The 24,370-nt window shown below is 43.8% G+C and overlaps 1 protein-coding gene across 3 annotated transcripts in view; it reads right to left on the bottom strand.

Moving 5' to 3' along the window:
- Positions 1-19,854, bottom strand: part of LOC147887439 (transducin family protein / WD-40 repeat family protein) — a 100,952-nt gene extending 81,098 nt beyond the window's left edge. Inside the window, exons 1-5 of one of the 3 annotated variants that reach the window (XM_087394772.1) lie at positions 19,675-19,854; positions 19,458-19,551; positions 19,182-19,328; positions 7,652-7,779; positions 7,192-7,346 (exon numbers count right to left, since the gene is read on the bottom strand). In XM_087394772.1, the coding sequence (XP_087250898.1) occupies positions 7,192-7,346; positions 7,652-7,779; positions 19,182-19,328; positions 19,458-19,547 (520 nt within the window). In that variant the 5' untranslated portion in view covers positions 19,548-19,551; positions 19,675-19,854. Of the gene's footprint in view, positions 1-7,191; positions 7,347-7,617; positions 7,780-19,181; positions 19,329-19,457; positions 19,552-19,674 lie in introns of those variants that run through there. The other 2 variants (XM_087394773.1, XM_087394774.1) reach the window with 2 other exon arrangements.
- Positions 19,855-24,370: the final 4,516 nt, after the last annotated feature.

Below are 24,370 nucleotides of genomic sequence, written 5' to 3'. Positions count from 1 at the left end.
TCACATCCTACCACCTTGCAATAGCCTATACATCATGGCACCAAGGGGAGGTGTTGAGAGTTGCGGTGCTATGAGCACGAAATAGAGGCAAGGTATGAGTATGAAGGCAAGAGCATGCTATCACATGGCAAGGAAGCTTTATCCCACATGTGAGCAAGCGATGCAAGTATGTACTCCACTCCTATAAAAGGGAGGTCACTTTCATGCAAAAAATTATGCAAGCTCTCAAGTCTCTCTATGAATACAAGAAATTAACTTAGCCTTCCATTATCAAGTGTGCACTAAGTTTACATCTGTAATGGCTGTAATAAGCCCGCGCTTCTAAGGCGTTCTGCCTTAGTAACCTGACAAACTCGGCAACCTACTACATAGTTCTCTATAAATGCACGCATCTTAGGCCAATAAAAGGTATGCTTCACAAGAGACAGAGTCCTATGTATACCTGGATGTCCCGCACTAGGAGCATCATGACACTCCCAGAGAATCTTGGATTTAAGGTCCAGAACATCAGGCACACAAATCTTTTCATTTCGGAACAGCAAGCCGTTCCTAATCATCCACTGACCTCCCGCCGCCTGTATCCTAGGTGGCACAATCCCTGAGTCCTGGTCAACCATGGAGCTCCCATCCTGGACTCTCTGCCAATAAGAACTGAAATGACTATCAGTTGCGTATAGCCCTCTCAAGGATTGAAATAGGTCTGAGGATATTTCCGTAAATGACAAAGCATTTACAAACTTAACTCGACTTAAGGCATCCGCCACACTATTCAACGAACCCTTACGATAACGTATTTCGAAATCAAAATCCTGCATTAGCTCTGCCCATCTAGCTTTCCTTCCTCTCAAAAGCTACAGGTCTGCCCTCTTGGAATAGAGCTGCCCCAATCGCATAATCGCTCGCATCGGCCTCTAAAACATAAGGCCGGGTAGGATCGGGTAATGCAAGAACGGGTGCTTCCTTGATAGATAACTTCAAGGTTTCAAAAGCCTTGTTCATTGCATCATTCCAAGGGATCGGCTGAGTAGACCTGCGTCCACGACCTTTCAATATGTTGGTCAAAGGTGCCGTGATATGTGAATAATCACGCACTGACTTCCGAAGAAATACCGTAAATCCTAGGAAAGAACGAAGTTGTTTCACAGTCTGAGGGATAGGCCATTCTAAAACCTTCTGGATACGATCCAGATCAATGCTAATACCTTCAGAAGAAATCTTGTGTCTTAAGTAAATGATCTCCTTCATAAAGAAGTCACATTTACTCATCTTGGCATAAAGCTTATGCTGTCTTAGAACAAGTAAGACAACCCGGAGGTGTCCTATATGATCCTCAAGCGTTTTACTATATACCAAGATATCATCTAAGAACACTACAACAAATTTGCCCAGAAAATCCCTGAACAAATCGTTCATCATCTGCTGAAAAGTAGCAGGAGCATTGGTCAAACCAAAAGGTAATACGAGGAACTCGTAATGACCATACCTAGTCCGGAATGCGGTCCTATCTATGTGTTTAGCATAGATACGGATTTGGTGATAACCCGTACGCAAATCAATCTTAGTGAAATACTTCGCTCCGGCCAAACGGTCTATCAAATCATCAGAACGAGGTAAAGGATAGCGGTTCTTAATTGTAACTTTATTTAATCGTTTATAATCTATACACATTCTCCAGGAAGAATCTTTCTTCTTTCTTAAGAGGACAGGTGCACCCCAAGGTGATTTACTTGGGCGGATATAGCCCATATTCAGGTAATCCTGAAGCTGTAAAGCTAACTCGTCCTCCTCTACCTGGCTCATCCTATAAGGTGGTACACTGATAGGTTGAGCCCCTGGGACTAAGTCTATGCGATGATCTACTGCCCGTTCTGGAGGTAAACCTTCCGGCAGTTGAGCTGGGAATACGTCTTTAAAATTATCTAACAACATTCTCAATTCTCGGTGTTCAAACACACTTAATTCATTCTTGTTAATTACCGAAACAACAAATGAAGAAAGTGGAATCAAAACACACTGATAGACATCATAATGAGAATTGTTTAATATATTCCGAAGCTGCATCGCAGATACAATAGGCCCCTGAGAAGGGGGAATCTTATCACACTGAATACAAAATTGGGTGTCCTTGTCTACAAAAGAAAGCGTATGCTCCGTCCATCCGATCTGAATATTGTGGGTTTTAAACCACTCTATCCCGATCAGCAAGTCTACATGCTCTAGATGCATAACATAACATGTGAGAGCTCCCGTGTAGGCTTGAATCCGGATGGGAAGCGCTTCAATCTTGCGATCCCAAAACTGCTTCCCAGCTGGAAGCTGCACCTTGTAGGTGTGGTCGCTAGGTACTGTGGACAGCCCCATCTTCTGCACAAATTTGTAATTAACAAAATTGTGAGAGCTGCCCGGATCAAAGAGAATGTGAACCTGTTGGTCCCTAACTTCTCCATAAACTCGGAAAAGATCATGGGAACCAAACAACGAAGTATTAAAGGTACAATTACAAGAAAGGGGGCAGGTAATGACATTTACTGAAATACCTGCCATCGTGACTTGGTTGGCTCCCTTGGCTGCGGTACGTGGACCTGCCTAGAGCTTCGGTCCTAACACCAACTTTTGGTTCTTCCGCTTAGGACACTCATTCTTTGTGTGGCCCCGCTCCTCGCAATAAAAACATCGGCCTTCTTTCTTGAGCCTGAGAGTGCGAAGGAAACGGGCCTTACCATTCTTCGCAGGAGTTAAGCTTTTCCTGGAGGCGTTGTCCGTAGACTTCGTCTCCCCAATACCAGTTGCATGCTGAAAGAACTTGCGTTTGTTCTTTCCACTCGTTTCGGTAATTGTGGTTGCCTTGGTACCGGCCATGGTATCATCATATATGCGCGCATATGTCATGGCCTCCTGCAATGTTGTGCACTTGTTATTCTTAATCTGTAACTTATAGGAGTCTGGCAAACCATCCACGAAAAAACCTAACAAGGTTACAGGATCCATTTTAGTGGCCCTGGTTTGCAGATCCCTAAATCTTTGAAGATAAACTTCAAAAGTTAAATTCAATTTTGACATATCGAGGGCCTTGAGCTTGCCGACGATATCGTAGTCATCTTCCTTCTTCAGGAACTCCTTCCTGAAGATACCCTCAAATTCTGTCCAAGTATCAGGCTTAGGCTGGAGTTCTTTCCACCAAAGCAAGGCTTTACCTGACATAAACCCTGCTGCAAGCTGAATCTTTTTCTCGTCTGGATAGGGGTGAAATTGGAAGTGTACTTGCCACTTGTGCAACCAAGTGTCAACTACCTCCTTTGTTCTTGATTTTTGGTCACCTGGAAAGGGATCCGGAGTGATATTCGGGCCTAGCACGGAAGCCATGGCATCCACATGCATGAGTGCCTGAACCGTGCTAGCCAGAAGAGTCAAGGTTGCTTGTATCCCTTGGAGTTGCTGTGTCAACCCCGATTGATTAGCATTGACCTGCTCAAATTTACCATCAAGAGCAGTCGTAAACTCACTGAAGGCTTTCTTAGTTATCAGGTCGTCATAGAGACCCTGATCATCCTCTCCCACTGGAGTGTAATCTAAGTCCTGCTCTCCCATAGTGAACTCGGGATTTGGAGCATCAGACATGGCTGAAATCTGATTTGATTACAAACGGAGAGAAATAACTGACTGAAACGAAGCACAGAGGAAGATGGAACAGAAGAAAACCGTCCCGAATGAAGCTGACGGAAGGAGATGCTGAAATCTGGCAATTCGGAAGACCCAGAGTCACGGAGCCTCCCCGAACCCGCTAACCGGATGCGCAGGCTGCAGTAGAAGCTGTGTGGACTGCTGACGTGGCCTGTACGGCTGCTGACGCAGGCCGTACGGTGGCTGCAGGTGCTGGCGCAGCCTCTGTTCGGAGTAGCAGCCGGTATAGGAGCAGACGGAACAGTCCGTACAGGCTGTACGGCTATCGCTGGAGCTGTACGGACTGGTACGGAAGCTGCGGGAGCTGTGCAGGGCTGACGCAAGCAAGGGCAGATGCAGGGGAGCTGATCGAAACAGTGCGCAGGCTGTACGGACGCGGCTGGCTGGGCACGAAACTCGAGGTAAGATCTCGAATCTTGGGGCTGCTTGTGGGTAGCCTAGCACCCAGCCCCCACCTATATAGGGTGCAGGGCTGCCTGATTTGGAAGCTGGGCTTCCAAAAAAGGCTGAGCCCCTCCAGCTTTGGAGGGGTGCTTTTTCGAAAAAAGCACCTGAGCTCCTCCAGCTTTGGAGGGGTGCTTTTTCGGAAAAAGCACCTTCCACCCACGCAGGCTGCACGCAGCCCTAGGCGCAGGCTGTTCGCAGCCTGTTGCGCAGGCTGTGGACAGCCTATTGCGCTGGCTGTGGACAGCCTATTACACAGGCTGTGCCGCCTCTACTGCCTCGCCTACTGCGCCCCTTCCTAAGCTCCGCATCCCTTCGTCCCTTGCAGTCTTTTTCCTGCACATCGCTCCTTCTTTTCTGCTCTCTTTCTCCTCCCTCTAAACTTCTCTCCGTAGCCTTCAGAAATTTCGATTCTATCTCACTCCTCTTCTTCTTCCTTTTCCAGATCTTTCTCCACCCCTTCTACCCCAGGTAGTCAGCAAAACGCAGCAGGAAATTTCGAATTTTAGGGCATACCTGGAAGAGAAATCCGTCAAAATTCTCGCATCAGAAGTTCCTACCTCAGGAGTTGGCTCTGATACCAACTGACACGTCCCAGCACTCCTGAAACCCCTGATCTGCAAAATAACCACACACAACATCAGAACTGAGCAGGCTGCTCACCACCCAACCGTGACATCTACGGGATGTGATCCCGAATCAGAAGATGTCCCCTCCGAGCCACGAGCTGAGCTACTGGCACGAACTCCCAATCAGATCCAAACCAGCCTAGTGTCCCATACCACCAGGTGGCGCTGTGTAGCCCTGGATCTGCCACAAGGCCTTGGGCTACGCTAAGATGCAGGCGCGCGTCCGCGACACAATCCAGGATCAGATCTAGCACCTGGGAACGAGACTTGCTCCCAACTGCACACTGAGAACTGAACCCCCTGGGCCTCTTTTATAGACTCGGGCCCCGGCGCCAAAAATAGCGAAGACCTATAAATAGTTCGTACCCTTGCCACTCAACCCGAGAATCAAGCCTGCCTAGCTCTAAGCCTCCCCAGGCTAACCTGAGCTAGTTCTGTGTACCTAGTACACGTCAGATACCAATCCGTGCACATGACACTAAGGATCTCTCTTGGGCAGCAGTTCCGGGTCTCTTCACACAGACTTCGCATCGAGAGTGGCAGAGCAGAGCGACTACCTAGGGAGTGGCGCATATGCACACTGTGTGACATACAAGAGGTTGAGATAGAGGAGCATTTCATCTTCAGGTGTCCTGTGTACTATGAGATCCGAGAACGTTTCCACTACCTCTTCAGGGATAGTTATGGGATTTTAGCCCGTTTCCTCTCCTACCCAGACCAGCGGTGTTTGGCAGGTTTCATTCATGAGGCACTTAGACACCGCGAGAGGATACTCCGAGCACGGAGACAGGAGCAGACTTCTTCCTCGGTTGATCCCTCTCAGAGCTCTATCACGGAGTTCTTTCAGCTAGATCACATGGACCCCAACGAGACGAGGCCTCGACATGACCGTGACCCGGAGCCCATGACCCGACAGCTCAAACAAAGGGTCGACACACAGATCACACTTGGAGACATCCCCTCCTTGTTTAGAGTCGGAGCCCGACCGACGGGGGTCACAGTAGCCCTGGTTAGATGCAGAGCTACGACCAGGAGACGTGCCAGGACCGCATCTCAGAGTGGTCGACAGCACTCTATTGCCGACTTCATACCTCCACTGCCTCATCCATCCTGATATCTTGATGTTGCTGGGGATGATGATGATATTGATGATGATGCTGAGATTGATATATAGTGGACCATCGACATGACTATGTTGTACTTAGGACTTAGTACTGCCATTCTGCATTTTTGCATTTTTTGCATTTTGCATTGGTATGGATGCTCGTTTAGTAGCTCCACTACCACAGCTCGTTGTATCAGGATTTTCACAGTCTCATAGACCCATCAGTCTTCCGAAGACTTTAATAAACTTTCTTTCTTTCTTTCTTTCTAGTAGGCAGTCCATAGACATAACAAAGCTCCTAGGGCGTGTGTTTTGCAACATTGAGATTCATTAATATCATCAATTCTGTCTCTTGTGCATCCATCTATTCCCTTTCAATGGGAGTAGATGGATGCATTTTAGTTTGGCCATATCTAGTCCACCAAGTTTTCACCAAGGTAAGCTGATTTTTGGAAGGCAATAGGGATTGACCTCAAAATTGGTCGGTCACAAGATAGGTATCTTGAAATATGTATGGGCCACTTTTGGAGACAACTCAGGGGTCCTATTGCTTGAGGTAGACTCTTGAATTGTTGGAGAAAACTTCAAAAAACTATCTTGCATAGGACAAGACGGAGGTGCCACTTTTGCAAAGATCAGTCCATCTGCCTGAGGTAGCAAGGAGCATTTTACATTTTTTTATCAAAGGCAGAGACCCTTTGCAGGAACCAGAAACTTCACCAAAGCCCATAGGCGGAGACCCTTCCTGGGAACCAGAAACTTCACAAATGCAGCCTCCTCTTCTCCTTTGGCTTTTGCACTCATGGACTCCTCAACAGATTGGAGCTTGGGCAATTAAAGAGGGAAATTAACAAGGACGACCATGTCAGATCACTATCCGATTGTCCCGAAGACATGGAACAAAAGAGGACTGCACAATCATAGTTGCCTTCATGCAGTACTTCTGTCTTCATGTGCCATCTACATCATTCACTTGGACATTATTGTACAATGCCACTCTGAGCTAGAAATACAAATAGAATCAGGCTTCTGGCCTCTTTGATATTGATATTGCTGCCTTAGAGCCTACCTCCCACATGAGCTCAATTAAAGTCGCTATAAACTGTCGGCAGCAAGTAAGCAATCAGATAAAACAGTCCACAAAAACTAGATAATAGTCAACAGACCCCCCCAAAAAAAACAAGGGGGGGGGGGGGGGGGGGGGGGGGGGGGCACAAACTCACCAACAAATAGATCTTCAAACTTCATTCTTTCAAAGAGTTCTTCTCATAACTATTTACAGTCTTGCTATACATGTACCTTGATGGAAGAACTCATAAATAAGTAAATTACCTCCTGACACTGCAATACAAGAAACGGCTCTCTTGGAAGCTCTTAACTTCTCGAGCACCTGACCTGAATTAACATCCAACTCACAGACCATTCCATCAGCTCCTGCACTGTAGAGGATACTCCCAGATTTCGAAAAAATCAGGGATCTCACCCCCCTGCAAGAAGAACGTCAATAACACTGTTGATTAAGGATAAAATTACAGTGGGTATCAAGAACTATCCAACAAGATCATTTATGTTCCCAGGTGCCAACAGAAAATAACATCATGATATTGTAGTTGAAAACGCATGTGCCAACTTCAAAGTTCGAAAAGATTTAATTGAGGAAGTAAAACCTAATGCAAAATATTTGCAGTCAAAAGTTTGCCTGCCCCTGAACTACCTCCAAACTAAAGACAAAAACAGCGCTGGAACAAAGAAACATACAGGATTGAAAGTAGAAAAGTAACACCCCTATTACCCCGGATGGCAATCCTTGATCCTCCATTTCAGTTGTCCAAGGGCAGTATCCAAAAGAAGCACGTCACCTGACCCTGTCCCCAGACCTACTAAGGATGACAAGCTATACTTTCCAGGCTTCTTTTTTCCCTGCAAACAAGGATAGTAAATCTCACTGATCCATAGATGTTCCATGCAAAAGCAATGGTGCGTATCCAAAATCGGTAATACCTCACAAAAAGATGGGTTAGAATTGAGCCAAACATTCGCAAGGCTGGCATCAAGCTTAAACAAATAAATGTATGGAACGAATGCAAACAAAACAGGTTTGAGGTTTATTGCTTTAAGTCAAAGAGAGAGAGAGAGAGAGAGAGAGAGAGAGAGATGGAAACAAGGCGAACGATCTTCCCCAAAAAAGAATGATGGTGGTTAATTGCCCAATGCCTTATATATCAGAAATGAGAAGAGGGAGGGGGGAGGGCGGGGAGAGCAAGAAAATAAGATTTATCAAGACCAAAAAATCTATGAGACCAAAATCTGAAGTACGCAAAGCCATACACCCTGTGTGGGGTAACTAAAAGTGTCTAGCACCCCTCTAAATTATGTATCTTTTTTCCAAAAAACGAAATTGAAAAACAATACTGGAAATATATTGATGGTTATTATGAGGAAACAAGCTATGGAAGGATGGAGAGAGCAAAGGAGAAGTGGTCAATTTTTTGAGCTCTTCGCAATGGTCTACTTAGATCTGAGTTTCGACCTACCCTGGAATATGTCAAGGTGTCCCTAATGTCTCCTAAACATGTCTAAGATTTGCATCTGTCGCCCTTCATTTTGTGCAACGAGACAGCCCGAAGTCTCAATATGAGCATGAACTCCTGAAGTGCTGACATGCAGAGCCATGGGTTAGGACCAATATGAGACCCAAACAAGCCCCTAAAGTACCATCATCACCTGCACTATCCACTTCTAGCCAACTTAGTAACTTGAGATATATCTTGGGTAGAATTATGGGGAGGCCAGAAACTAGGCAACACAAAGGTTCCGACACTCTGATGGACAGTTGACCGACTAGCCCACTGACAACTATCTCCCCCCTCCGTTTTTGACTCTCACATGGACAGTCATATGTGCACTCTCCCACAAAGACAGCGCGGTCTACTTCTCTATTTATATTCTCATCTCAGACATCAGCCTTAAATGTGGATGCTTCCAAGATGAAACCGGCCGCAAGGCCAACAAGGGGGCAGTGATAGACAACTCACCAGCCAATGCTATCCCATTAATAACACTCAGCAAATATTTCAAATAAAAATTGGGAGCTAGAGCACTCATGCTCAAGAAAAAGGACATAAATTGGCCCCATACCCTTGGCGACCCTTTCGGTATTTCTTTATTACTTGGAGTTCCCTGAAAAAGGATTACACAAGTCACAAATCCCCTTGCATTCAAAGCATTCCACATTCCATTAGACTTCATTACCCATTGCCTTAGCCCTGCTGGGCTCTGCCTTCATCAAGCATAGAATAAGCATCCAAATCTGTCCCGAGCACTTGCATAAAAATCCGGAACTGTTACGAGCAATCCATTTTGGATCACACAAATCCCCTGCTTGCCAACAATGCACACACGACCAATCATGTGCTCAAAGTCACAGATAAAGGCATTAATGACCACCCGACAGCTTCAGAGCATCCAATCAAGCTCATACACAAGCAATGGCATAACTAGAAAGCACCCTTTCCCAAACTGCCACACAGACAGCTGTCTGAACAACCAATTGCTACCTGCCTGTGCACGCAGCCCAAGATGACTAGACAGCCCATATCAAATCCGTACACACCAGCCTACGCACAGTATGGAACCCCATATTGTACCTTCCATACACCCCGTACTATGCCTTTCACACACAGTCCGTACGACCATATGTCAGCAAAGGTCTATACACAGCCGGAAGTCTGTACGTTGTTCCATACGATGCCATCCATACAGCAGCAGTCTGTTTGGCTCATCCATACAGCAACAAAACTCAAGGCCAGCACAAGCCAAACAGTCCATACACTTGAGACTATCCGTACGAACTTCATGCCTCTTCTCTAGCTCCCAAATCTATGGTCAACCTCCTTTTTCTTATGTGATTCTCCTAGGTCCTTCCACAAGCAACCTTGCCAAATGCATCCAAGCCTTGAGGGATGCCACGTAGCATCCCCTTCTCATTTGCCCCCATTGCCCCCCTATAGTGGGGCAATTTTTACGACCCAACCAATGGCCCAGCTTGAATTCTAAGAGTCCTCTACCCCCTCTTTGGAGCAATCCACCAATTCACCCCCAACGCACTAATCCCTAGGGGGAGCTTTGCACACCCACAACCTATGTCCTTGCCCATCTAGTTTTCCAGGGTCCTGCCCACATGCAAGTTCAAAAACTCACGCCCTCGTGACACAAGATGTTAATAAACTCAGTCTGAAGTGATTGCACATATGGAATAAATACTATGGCCCCGGTCTTAGCAAAGCATTTTGCACCGGTTTCCCTCGCACCTAAACCATTAACACCATCACTCCCATTCACAAGGCAGGGGATCCCATGAGCTTGAAAAAGTACAGGACCATTATGATCGGGCATGTCATGTCTATGATCTATACATTAGTGCTCAACATAGAGGTTATCCAATTTGCAGAGCTCCAGGGACCCACGGCCAAGAAATAGGTAGGCTTCCAGGGTGATCATGCAACTCTAGATCACACACTGGCACTTAGAGATGTCATTACGAAGGTAGAGCATGGAGACAATGGGTTTATTTTTGCTTTGTGGATTTCAGCAAAGCTTTTGACACATTGCCAAGAACTCGCCTCATCAAACCCTTGCAGGATCTAGGGTATGGTCAGGAGATCGTTTGGGCAGTCATGTCATTGTTTGAATGGTTTTCTACAAGATGTTTAAAGGGTTTCATGCTTTTAAAGGGAAGCACTCCAACGACACGTAAAAGAGACAAAGTGTCAGATGTTGTTTTGGCGATTGGATAAGTGGTGCTGGTTTATTTGCCCAAGTCAACGATTAAGGTCTAGGTCATGTTGGAACCCTGACAAGGAGAGAGCGCTTGTGGAGAGTTATGATAATCTATGGCTTGGGAACTGCGCTTTGACGATGCATGTGAATTTGTGTTAGGCACAGAGCAACAACATATAGTTCTGGAAGGGTCTTCAGCTAGCGAACCCCTCTTTGGGTATTGAATTAAGGTGTTTGGTGGGTGAAGCGTTGATGAGTGGATGAGTTAGCAAGCTGTTTCGCAACATTTGGCTTAGTAGCCAAGAAAGCAAGCAATGAAGAATTCGAATATAATAGTTGGACAGAATAGGTTTTAGGACAGCAGAGATCATTTTAGGCAAAGCCTAGTGGCAGGATTAGAGACCAATGCAAAGAATTGGATTTGTGGAAAGGAAGAGGTGCCTTTGCAAATTAGTCGTCACCTTTCGCTTAGAAGTGCATTGGAGTTTTGGATTTGAACGAGGGATCACAGGAATTTATTTGACACATGATTGGAAGGGGTCTTTCCCCAATGCATGCAGAATTTGAATGCCGATTGGCCCTCCAATGGAGCAAGAGCACCCTCGTGAGAGTACTTGTTTCTGTTTTTGACCTATATGCAAGGTGGGAGAGAGATTGCGCATGAATGCAAGGTGATTAGAGAATGCTACATGAGATTCACAATGAAGGGAAATACCGCTTCATTAATGTCCCTTGAGATCACTCAAGTTCCATCTTCCCCCTAGCCTACGACCTATGCATCTACAAGTCAATGCACCTTAATGCACCCTTCCCTTTCCTATTGTCCCTAGGACCTAGACATGTGGATGCATATCTTTATTAATAAAATAAGTCTTGCATGTCCAAATTTGGTGTCGTCTGAAGCGGTGGTTCCAACTTGACAAGACCTATCTACTCAATGATCCACCGCCATAACAATATTGGTCGGTGTCCATCATAAATACAAACATATGTTGCACCATCAAATTAGCTCATCATTGTTATAAATGTTGAATGTCCAAAAAATGCAGAAGTACCACTACAGTGTCTCTTCAATATCTCTTTGTGCTCACATGAAAGACATTCTTCATGTGCCAATTAGCTGGTAATCTCAACTCTTATGGTCAAAATCCTCTTCCAAATACCGTGCTGCTGAAATCTCTTTTTAATAACCTGCTCCATAACTTGTAACATATCCTCAACAAACTGGTCAAAAGCAAAAAGATTCTCTCATCCAAAGGTGTTATTGAAGTAGGTAAACATTGGCCATAAATGCTTTTGCAATGGAGAATTGCTTAGTCTATAGAAAATATAGATCATCAATCTATTTTTCTAGCTTTTTTATTTCAGTCTTATTTACCCTATAAGAAGCTCTACATGGAGGAGAAAATCCTTCATTCTCTATCCATTCTACACAATGAATATACCTAGATGAATCCATGAACATTCGCAAACTCATCCTCCAAAAACACAACATAGTGCAGTTTCAATCTCATGATAGTCACTCACAAGGTTGAAAACCATAAACTCCATCACGGATAGTAAGGGACTAGCTACTATGACATCTCCACTGACGTCATCAGCTCCCAACAATGGGTGTAGACCATAGTATAAAAATAAGCTATACACATACAAATCCACACCCACACATACTTGAGCATCCATTCTATCGGCACTGCGGAGGTGAAGGGCAAACTCAGCCATGACAAAGGCTAGCACTAAAGGAGAAGGAAAATCAAAAAGTAGTCCAAAATCTCTTCATTCAAGTTACAACTACTTGTGAAGTCTAAACGATTTCATTTTAGTCTCTCCCAAACGAGCATCTAAATCTAGCTGATAGGGCAACACACCATTTAAGATAGAAAGAATTATTGCAATACCAGCAAGCCGCAACATGGACGAAAACTTCACAAGGTGAAATTTGCATGTCTACTAAGCATATACCTAGATGAAGCCAAGAACATTCCCAAACTCATCCTCTAAAAACACAACATAGTGCAGTTTCAATCTCATGATAGTCACTCATAAGGTTGAAAACCATAAACTCCACAATGACTATACCTACTCTTTATCCATTTCACAAATCCATACGACAATGTTGGCTGAAGGATAGCATTCACTTTTGTTTCGATTGTCACCGTAGATTTTTGGGATGAGGAGGTAAAAGCCTCACCCTGCTTCTTGAAAGCTTTATCTTTTCCCTTCACATAACTAATCTTGGAAATTTTAGCCAATAGGATATGGCATTTATGCCATGGATGCCCTGGCTTATGTTTCTTACATACAAAACATTTAACTTCTTTAATCAGCCTTTTCTTTCCATCATCAATCATGGAAAGAAATGGCACCCATCGAGGACATGATTGGCTATTAACCTTTTGTACAATAGCTTTCTCCTTTCCCTTATTGAAGGGTTTACAAGGATTCAACTTTCTTTCAACTATTTCAGCCAATTTAGTGAAATCTCTAAGGGTGGTTGGGTAACTCATAGTTACCAGAGAACGGGAGCATTCAAAAAATTCAGGTGTTGGAACGGTAACGTTCCGGGAAGGGGGAACCGGAACCGGAACATGACGTCATACACAACACGTTATCATATGACATAAAACTATGCTAGAAAATGAAAAAAACTAACATTTTACAGCTTTAAACTTTCTATATAAGCTCTGAAATACCCATTTGAAACTTTCAAAGAGCAACAACAACAAAAAAGACGTTCTAGGGCCGTTCCGGTTCCGGCTTGCTTCCTGGAACGACGTTCCGGATGTCAGAAGGCCGTTCCCTGGTAACCATGGTTGGGTTGAACATTTCAACCTCATACCTCACTTTCAAGCTTAGGGCTGCTAAATATTTCTTTCTTTTATCATCCTCACCCTTTTCAAGTAACTCTAAAGAGAGTTTCCAAAACTTGGCTGTAAATTCAGCATTACTCTCGTTGTTGAATTGCCTAAACCTTCCCCAACGGAAGGTCAGTTCCTCTTCATGCCTCGAAGGCATGAAAGTGGCTTTTAGTTGCTTCACAAACTTAGATCTTACCCTTTGTAACAAAGACCACCACTCCAAAGCATCCTTTTGTAGATGCAATAGCAAGCTTCTCGTGATCGGTCTTGTCTTGATGGGCAAAATACAGCTCAAATTGGCGAATCCAATTAAGGATTTTATCTGCCTCCCTTGCTCCATCATATTTTGGGAGTTCAATTCTCTCTCGTGGTGGGAACTTCACTCTCTTCGAAGGAGTATTCAAATCTCATCCCCAAAATTTAGAACTCTCTTAGTCCCTGATCTTGTCATTATGGACTACTCAATCACATTGCTAAGCTGAAAAGTCAGCTTATCAACACGAGACTCCTCTCGCACTTGGATTATAATCCATATGTGCAGGATTTTGAGTTTAAGGCGTAAACTCATCGCCTTGCTCTTGGGTGGACCCATTTCTCCTTTCAATTCCAAAGGATAACACTCCATTAAGAGCTTCTTGTAGGAAAGACGAAGGTAATTCTACTCATGGGTTATCATGCTCAAGATGTGTATAGGTCTCGTCTAATCTAACCTCTTCAAGAGGAGGTGATGGTGTTCTATCCCTATCTCTTTCTGGTAGTGGAGGAAAAGAAACAAGTTCATTATTAAATCTCCCTTCCTCTTCCAATTCTTTCCTTTTACTAATAAAACAAAGGAAATGACTTGCTGTATTTCAGAATAGAGATTTATTTAACAGCAAGAGCCAAATGTTATAGAATTGGGGGTACTCATCCGACTCATGCTTCGTTTGTGCCGAAAAGAACCTAAAATGAGGTCTTCTTCCTTCTCCTTTGGGCTCTTCTTCCTTGTTTTTCTGCTCTAAACTGTACACTCAATCTCGGCTGCTTATTTTGAGTGGATCGGAGCTCTACACACCGTTTCACGCTCTCTCTCTCTCTCTGAGTTCTGCATAGAGAGAGATTTGACAATTAACCTTGGGAAGACCAAGGTTATGATCTTCAACACCTCATACCCAGTGCTCCATCGACATAGCTTCACCTACCGAGGTCAACCAGTAGAGATTGTGCAGTCCTACACATACTTGGGTGCAGTTTTCACTGGGCCAGTTTTCAGGATGATCCATGCAGCTCAAGCCTACCTCACACGAGGATATGGTGCTTTGGCTTGGCTAGAGCAATAGTGTTTCCAAGCGCACTTCCAGGACCCACCGACAAAGTGCTGGCTTTTCGACACCCTAGTGAGACCAACTACCATGTATGTAGCACCGTTCTGGGGGTGTGATATTTCAGCAGCAAAGTGGAAGAGATTTGAGCGGCTACAGATAATCATGGGATCCAGGATGATTCGTAGTAAGCCCTCAGTCCCCCATCAGATAGTACACGCAGAGTTTGCTATGACCCCTCTTCAGATCGATGCCACCTTTCAAACAGTGACCTTCCTTCATAGAGTCTGGGACCTACCCCGTGAGAGGCTATCGAGATTGGCATTGGAATCCTCTATCCGACTGGCAGAGAGTGGGTTTGATACAGCATGGTATGCACGCGTCTCTACTTGGTTCGCCAGTCATGGCATTCAGATGGACAAACTCCCCCCTTTTTAGTACAATATGGATGCACCCCATAGCTGATTTTGCGAGATGAGATTAACCGCATCATACAATTGAAAAAAACCAGACTTTTCAAGAATGCAAATGTGTGCAATGCATGCAAAATTGGAATGCCAATTGGCCCTCCAATGGGGAAGAGCGCCCTCGTGAGAGTACTTGCTTCTATTTCGACCTACATGCAAGGTGGGAGAGAGATGGCGAATGAATGCAATGTGGTAGAGAGAATGCTACGTGAGATTCACAATGTGGAGTCAGAACTTCAGTCCCATCTTCAAGTTCAGGCTCTTCTTGATGCTGAGTATCCAAAAACGCAGAAGTATCGCCATGGTATCTCTTCAAATTGCTCACATGAAAGATATTATTCATACGCCAGTGGACTGGTAATTTCAGCTCATACGCTCTGGATCCTTCTTTTGAATATAAAGCTGCTGAAATCTGAAATGGACCATAAAACTTCGGTGCTAACTTGACATGTTTTGTACTTCCTCTCACTGACTTGATTCTTCTTTTATCAATCTTCAATAAAACCCAATCATCCTCCTTGTAATAAACTTCTTTTCTTTTTTTATTGGCTGCCTTGGATTGTTGAACCTGGGCCTTCTTAATATGTTCTTTTACCTGTGACATATCCTTAGCAAACTGGTCAACATCAAAAATTTGCTCCCCCAAGTGTGTTATTGGAGTGGGTAAACATTGCCCATAGATGATTTCAAATGGGGCTTTCTTGGTGGAAGTATGTACAGTGTTATTATAAGCAAACATGGGTAAGAACTCTAGCCACCTTCTAGGTTGGTCATGGACATAAGCTCGAAGTAAAGTAATTATGGTTTGATTGGCATTCTCACTTTGTCCATCTCCTTGAGGATGGAAGGCTGTAGTAAATTTCAGTTTGGTTCCGAGATATGGATCGGTGCTAGAGAGAGAGATCAACAGTCACAGAGAGGCACGAGGACAACGAGCACTAGGGTAGGCAAGATTCAAGAGGCACCACTCTACTTTGGACCACATTTTTACTCTGAGGGCTATCATTGAGGAGGCGAGGTCCAGACATCAAAAAGTCTACACATGCTTCGTAGACTTTCAAAAGGCCTTCGACATTGTTCCACGATCCCGCATGATCAGGAGACTACAGGAGATGCACATCCCATAGATACTGATTTGGGGTGTGATGAGCTTATATGACTCAGTTTGAGGCAGGGTTCGTGCCCCAGGCGGACTATCGGAGTGGGTCGAGAGCACCATTGGGGTGAAGCAGGGCTGCCCTCTCTCACCGACTCTTTTTGGACTCTACATTGATGAGATCACATCTTTCATAGATCGCATAGGTGGTAAGGGCTCATCACTAGGGGATCTCCTCATACAGATACTGTTATATGCTGATGATATAGTCCTCATATCCTCTTCAGCGGAGAAACTAATGTTAACCTTGGGAAAACTAAGGTTATGATCTTCAACACCTCACGAGCAGTGACTAACCGACTCACTTTCACCTATCGTGGTGAACCAGTGGAGATAGTGCAGTCATACACATATCTGGGAGCTTCTTCACAGGACCTATCTTCACGATGAAACATGCAGCCCAGGCACGACTCACACAAGGGCGTAGTGCTTTGGCTAGACTAGAGCGGCAGTGTTTCCAGGCGCATTTCCAGGATCCACCAACAAAGGGCTGGCTTTTCGACACACTAGTGCGACCGACTGTCATGTATGCAGCACCTTTCTGGGGGCGCGATCTTCCGAGGACAGATTAGAGGAGCTTCAAGCGGCTACAAGTGACGATGGGATCCAGGATGATCCGATGTAAGCCCTTAGTTCCACATGAGATAGTACAGGCAGAGTTCGCCATGACACCTCTCCAGGTTGATGCCATCTTTCAGACAATGACTTTCATCTACAGGGTGTGGGACTTACCTCATTGGAGACTTCTGAGATTGGCCCTAGAGTCTCATCCAGACAACTCACAGAGAGCGGGGCAGACACATGGTATGCACGCATATCCACATGGCTTGCCAAGCACGGTATCCAGATGGATAGGCTTCCCCCCTTTCAGTACAGCATGGATGCACCTCCTGAGTTGATCCCGCAAGATGAGATCAACCGTATTATACGGTTAGACCTCCTCCAGCTTCACACATCCCGGACTTGGAGGGAGGACCAAGAACTCCCCACCAAGACCCAGTTCTATCACGACCACTTCTTGCGAGTATCAAAGGAGGGATTCATTATTAGACCCCAGTATCTCGGGGATAGAGGAGTATCTCATGCACTGAGGATTGCCATTGGTCAGATGCCGGTTTCATCCCATCAGCTGAGGATTGAGGCAAGGAGAGCAACGGGTATACCTAGAGAGCAGCGGATCTGCACGCTATGTACGCTGTGGGGGCAATTGAGACAGAGGAGCATTTTCTTTGTGTTTGCCCAGCCTACTATGAGATTCGAGGACGCTACCACTGTCTCTACCTAAAGGGGAATGGCTTCAGTCCTTTGTCACGACTGATCCATTTCCATGACCAGGTCTGTATCAGGCTCTATCTGATGGCGATGCAGCGACACAGGGAGGCATTTCTACAACAGATCAGAGAGCAGCAGGGGTTAGTCAGACCACTACAAGACATAGAGGGTGACCGGGCACAGCGGCATGTCACAGACTTCTATACATTTGAGTCAACCACCGGACACAGTGGAGTGGAGGAAGAGGAGCTAGCTGATATGAGAGCAGTCTGGATAAGCAGCCGGCACAGTACCGCCGAGAGAGGGATGCAGAGGCCACATGTGCGACAGAGAGCCCCCAGAGTACTCTATTGAGGTCCAACCTATCATAGCTTTCCTCAGAGGAGACCGACAAAGATGAGGGATCACTCTAGACATAGCCCAGAGAGTCCAGAGAGCGAGGAGACCGCGCCCCCCGCCACAACTCGAGACAACTCAACAACCGTAGAGACGAGATATTTTCGCAGCCCACCAAAGAGCCATCACTGTACCAGGCTTCGGTTTCGTCCCAGCGCCTGGACAGATTGATTGATATGATATCATTATGATTATGTTTATGATTATGATTATGATTATGTTAGCATAGATTAGTACTCAGCAAGGGTCCCAGCGTACCCTTTGCTTCAGCCCACTGAGGCTTGTATGAGTTCACTTTTCTGTGCGCTTTGTCCCATAGGCCCGCGAGGTCTCCCGTGGACGTTAATATTTCTCCCCCCCGTGTGTCAGTCTAAACGTGTGTTCTACAGAATCAGTGTATAAACAGGTAACTAGGAACAGACGCAAAAGCTGTGTGATATGATACATGTATACCTTCATAAGACTACAATAAATCCAACGTTGCAAATTAAATTTTCTGGCAAGAAGAGTGAAAGAACCAAAGAGACAGAAAATTAGACAAGGGAATGTTCTCGTCAGTACCCGAGCAGAGGCTGCCATCTGTGTGACACAAACCCTTTTTCCAAGACCCAATAAGGTGTCATTATGCCTTCAATCTCATTCAAACTCACCCATCCCACGCACCCCCCCTTCCTTCAAACTGTGAACAATAAATCTTCAATGTAAATGTGTAAGCCGTGCATAAATACATAACCGGAACAAGCTCAAAGCTGTGAGAGACAAAATTGTACACAAACACTTTTCAAATGAATGAATTAAGTTGTCATTATGCCTTCAATCTCATTGAGTACGTGCAAGGCTGTGTGAGACAAAATGAAAATTGTACGCCACAACTTTCCCAAGGAATCAACTGAATACTCATTCCAACTCACATGTAGTTATTATGCTTTCAATGTCATTGAATACTTATTCCAATTCACATGTTGTTATTATGCCTTCAATCTCATTGAATACTCATTCCAATTCAAATGTTGCAAAATAGTGGAGCACATCTGCTTTTGAGTTAATGCGTGATCAGATATTAACTTTTAGATTTGAGCACGAAGGAACGTACCCTTCGTAGAACAGGACTCCATGTCATACAACTATAGTCTACAGACAGATGCCCATTCATTTCGCCAGCTGCTGAGTCATTCCCGCTGCTGGACGTTGTTATATCCGCAAAATCCCCCCTTATCGACCCATTCACTGTATCCCACGTCTGCATAGGCCAAAAGAGCAATCAAAATCTGTCGATCATGTCTCCTCACAACAACATGACTTGAGGATTGGGACTATCCGTGCAGAGGCCAAAGAACTCAAGTCTGGACTTGAAGTCACGAACACTTACCTTTACCCTGCCATCTCCAGCACAAATTGCAAAGTAATCGTCGCCTGGACTGAAAGCAGTTAACAAGTTTTTGATGGCAGGAGGTGCCATGTTCCTGCAACGGCAAATGTTAGTCGAGCACCTCTCCCTCGTTCACGTTAAGCAGCCCACCATGTTATATGTGTGTTCCAAACAATGAAAAGCAGCTTGTAAATGAGGATTGAAGAGAGCAAGAGACCTGGTGTGGGTTGGAGAGCTGGCAATGGAAGGCTGTGCGATGACAATGCAACTAAAGAAACTGGAAATGCAAGGGTTTAAGCACCCAAGCTGAAGAGAAACAACAGTTTGGCCTTTATGGAAGGAAGGGTTTAAGCACCCAAGCTGAAGAGAAATAACAGTTTGGCCTTTATGGAAGGAAGGGTTTATGCTAAATTGCCCCTCCAAAGGCCTCCCATTTGAATTGATGAGATGAGAAAAATAATTCCCACTCCAAACACCATTGTTTCCCATCTTGAACACTCTTGAGAAAAAACATTCTCCTCAACAAATCACAACCCTTGGGTTTTCAAATTTTTTAGAGGATTTTTTAACTGACCCATAACTAAATTGCATAAAATTTTTTGTATTTTACAAAATTGAGAAAATGCTTTTTACAAGTGAAAATGAAAATGCTTTTTTTTTTTGCAAATATAGGTTTTCTATGAACACTAATAGTGAATCAAGCCAAACTTTTCTAGCTAACCCATAACTAAATTGCCTAAAATTTTGTGTAAGTTTACGTAAATTTAGTTCAAAAACCTAAGATTATGTGAGCATATAGCTCAAACAAAAAGTTTTGTGCAAACATTGCTCATCACAACCTACAATAGTAGATATTGGATGTTGAGCTATCATTGAGTCTCACTCACTCTATGAGGTGTTAAGAGAAGGGTCCCACCCTAAGTATTGACATATGAAAGTGGGACAATGGAGTTGATTCATAGCCAAAATGGCATTATTACAATGCGATTTGCGGAGCATATTCCTAGGTTCATTTTTAGGGGAGTCTAATCCTAGGGGTCACTAAAATTTTCAAGGGATTGGATCTTATGATAAAACTTGAGTACTTCAGGTGTGCCTAAAACTAGTCTATGGCATATGCATCCTAAGTGCAACATATGGAGAGCTAAACTACGTAGGTATAGACTCAAGTTCAATCGAGACTTGTGCTCATAAAGAGGCTAGAGAGCTTGCACTATATTATTGCATGAACGGGACCTTCCTTTTATAGGAGTCGATACATACTTGCATTATTTGCTCACATGTGGGACAATGGCTCCTTGTCATGTGGCAGCATGCTCTTGCCTTCAGACATTTACTCGTACCTTACCTCTGTTCTTGTGCTCATGGCATGACAACTCTCAACACCTCCCCTTGGTGCCATGCTACTACAAGGTGGTAAGATGGGAGTTGCAAAGGAAAAGTCCATCACCTCCCCTTATTGCATACATTGTTACATATGGTGGTACAATGTGGTAGTAGAAAATGTCAATATTGCCCCCTGGGTGCTTGCATAGCTATTCTCAATTGGTGGAGTTTGATAACATAAAACTACATGTACTCACACATGGTGACCTTTTACAACAACAGGCTAAGGTGATGAAGTGTGTCTTTGTGGCTATTCATCCATGCTATCATTGTTGTTCTCCTCTTTGCTTGTGATGACTCCACATAGTTGGATTTCTAGTTCCTCAATCTGCAATCTTCTTCCTTGTGTCTGACCTTCATTGCAATGGTCACACTTTGTCTTGCTCTTCCAATATACAATCACTCTGATAGTGACCCATCCTTTCATAATGGTAACACATCTTAGTTGTTTTGTTGCAAAGTGCTTGGTCTTCATAATTGATGTTGCTTGTTGATGTAGTTGCCTTCAATTTTGAGATAACACAAATCCTTCACGTGTAGGATATGGAAGATTCTTCAAAGTTGTTGTTAATGCATTGTATTCCTTAGGCATACTGTCTAGGAGAATTGCAGGTGCACCATTTTCCTCCTACCTTTGCATCTATGCCTTCTAATTGGGTCATGACACATTTTATATTATTCATAGCACAAATTATACCAAAGATTCATTCCAATCCAGAGAATTCAATCTTGAGATGAATTCCTTGATTCATTGCTTTAGCTCCAAACACAATGTTCAAATCATCCCATGCACCTTTAGCATATTCTTTGGAGTCTATGTGATGGATTAGATTAGTACCAAGGTGCAAACTAATGAGTGATATAAGTGATACTTCTTATTCATCTTTTTATCCCGAATTCCTTATGTATTTCTTCTTTAACAAAATCAAAGCTTTTTCTACATTTAGAGCTACTTCATTTCTCCAGCCTAGGTGTGGAACCCTTCCCTAATGACATTCTCAACAATCGAGGTGCTTAATGCCTTTTGTTTCAAAGTCTTATCAATTTAATTCTTTCAAGATTGGCAATGCCTAATTGCATACAATGATTCTAATGTGAAGAGCACGTAGACATTAAGAAATTGACCATTTTTCCTTTGTTGACCTTATGCAAATTCCTTCTAGATTAGAACTCATGGCTTGTCAAAATTTTGATCAAGAAGAGGGGTCAACATGATGACATGGTACGATGTGTTCACACATGCAAAATACAAACTGCACTTAGCAAGAGGTTACTATGTGCCACATGTTCTTGGTGATATGCGAATGTGTCTCATGGTACTATGTTGATTGCAATGATGATGTGGCACTGCTACATGTCAATGTACCCTATCTTGCCATGTGGATGCCATGCGCCACAATCTAGATTGTTGTCTACTCTTGCAATATGGCCTTTTGATGCCATGTGGCACCTTCCTTCTCCAAAGAGCCTACATGGATCTATGGATTCTACATCTATCCCACGGTGCCTATGGAGCTATCTATGTCATTGAGCTACACATTGCCTTCTTCATTTTTGTGGTCGAGTCCATGTCCTGAGTCTTCTATTTGCTTTGATATTGTGTCTAGTGTAATCTAGTTTGTTGTATCTGTTTTAGATGGATATATTGCATTTAGCATTGTCTATCGGCTATCATTGCTTGAAGTCTAGGTGAATTTGTGTATCAGCGGCTTGCTAGGTATTCATAGAGCTATCTTTTGTGTTGTGCCTACCTTTGCTCATTTTTCTTGTGCTACTATTATGTGTCGATGGTATCTTATTACTTAGCTATGCTGGCATCTGTGCCTTGCTATTTGCTAGACCCTTGGGTCATCTTGTGGTTCATATCTACTCATTGAGTGCATACATTGAGTCAATTGTTTGCCTCCCAAAGTATCTCTTTTAGTGGCTGTGGTTTGCCTTTGCCTATAGGTTGAACGTGCTACCTATCAAATAGAGTTGTTTTAAGTTTATGTACAAGCCTGGGTGTCTTGCATTCTTTGCCTTTATCTAGTTGCTTTGTTGTAGTAGATAGGATTTTCTACTAGACATTGCACATCGCCTAAAGCTCACAAGAAACTTGAGGTAGAAGCTCTGTAGCTTAGATATGATAGGACTCTCTCTCTATGTGTGTGTGTGTGTGTGTGAAAATTCTTTTGTAATCATTCTCTCATTGGAAATTTCTCAAAGGAATGAACAAAAATGAGCTCTCAACGTGAACATTCAAGAAATCTCTCGATCTCGATCTCTCTCATACTCACACAAGGACCTCAATGTATGAGTAAAAGGAAAGGGAGCTATGATATCATGATAAAACATGAGTACTTTTGGTGTTCCTAAAACTAATTCTAAGGTGGATGCATCCTAAGTGTACACATGATGAATAGCTAAACTAAATATTTAATGGGCATACACCCAAGTTGAATTAGGTTATAAGATTGAGACTTAAAAGCTTGCACTATATTATTGCATGAATGTGACCTCCCTTTTATAGGAGTGTATACATACTTGCTATTCTTGCGAAAGTTAAACTTCAAGATTATCCAAAATCTTGGCTCGTCGTCTCACTAAAGCACCGATTAACTTGCCTTGCATTAAATGCAAGAAACCCATCAAAGGGATAAGAATTAGTTTTCTCAATGCCGGACTTCTTGTGGTATTTATGTTATGATAAGAACAATGAGATGATGCAATATCTATCCACAATAACATATCTTGGAGATGCAGGCAAAGAAAATGATGAAGGATTGCACTCAAATCTTGGAAGTACACACTAAGAGGTGGCCGCTTGTACAAAAAGGGGGGACAAATTTTTTTTAATCTAAAGTTACAATTTAAAAAAATCCTAACTGTAGGGCTATGGTGGAGTACCATCTATATAGATGTCGCAAAACGTTGTGGTGCATGCCAATGGGTTGGGGGGCCAAATTCCAAGCTTAGTTGCCATCACGGCCAACCTACACATGGGGACCGTTCTAATAGTGGTGATTGTATTCCTTTCTATTTGTTTAACATTTCCATGCACACAGATGGCTAAAAGAACATCATGGTGGCAACTGATCGCAAAACATCATGGTGCATGCCCATGGGTTGGGGGGCCACATTCCAAGCTTAATTACCATCCTGGCTAACCTACCAATGGGGACCCTTCTAATAGTGGTGATTGTATTCCATTACTATCTATTTAACATTTCCATGCACACAGATGACAAAAATAACATCATGGTGGCAACTGATCATGTTACCAGATGGGTTAAAGCAAAACCCTTGTGGGACAACATATGCCAAGGCACAACAAGGTTCAAATATAGAGGCTTCTACAAGTTGGCTAGGAAACTGATCATGAAGAAATGATTAATCAGATGCATGCTATTGATATAGTTAGCTTGGAGATCATTTGCTTGTCTCCCACCAAATGCTAGAAACCCATAGAAGGGACAAACAATGGTCTTCTTAATGTCGAGCTATTAATGATATTGATGTACGAAGATAAGAACAAAGAGATCATG

Source organism: Dipteris shenzhenensis, chromosome 23 (genome assembly GCF_047967505.1).
Source record: "Dipteris shenzhenensis isolate YYH24624 ecotype China chromosome 23, Dip_SZ_1.0, whole genome shotgun sequence".
Lineage (NCBI taxonomy): Eukaryota > Viridiplantae > Streptophyta > Polypodiopsida > Gleicheniales > Dipteridaceae > Dipteris > Dipteris shenzhenensis.
Note: the sequence above shows the minus strand (reverse complement) of the source record. Positions and strands in the feature narration are given on the sequence as shown.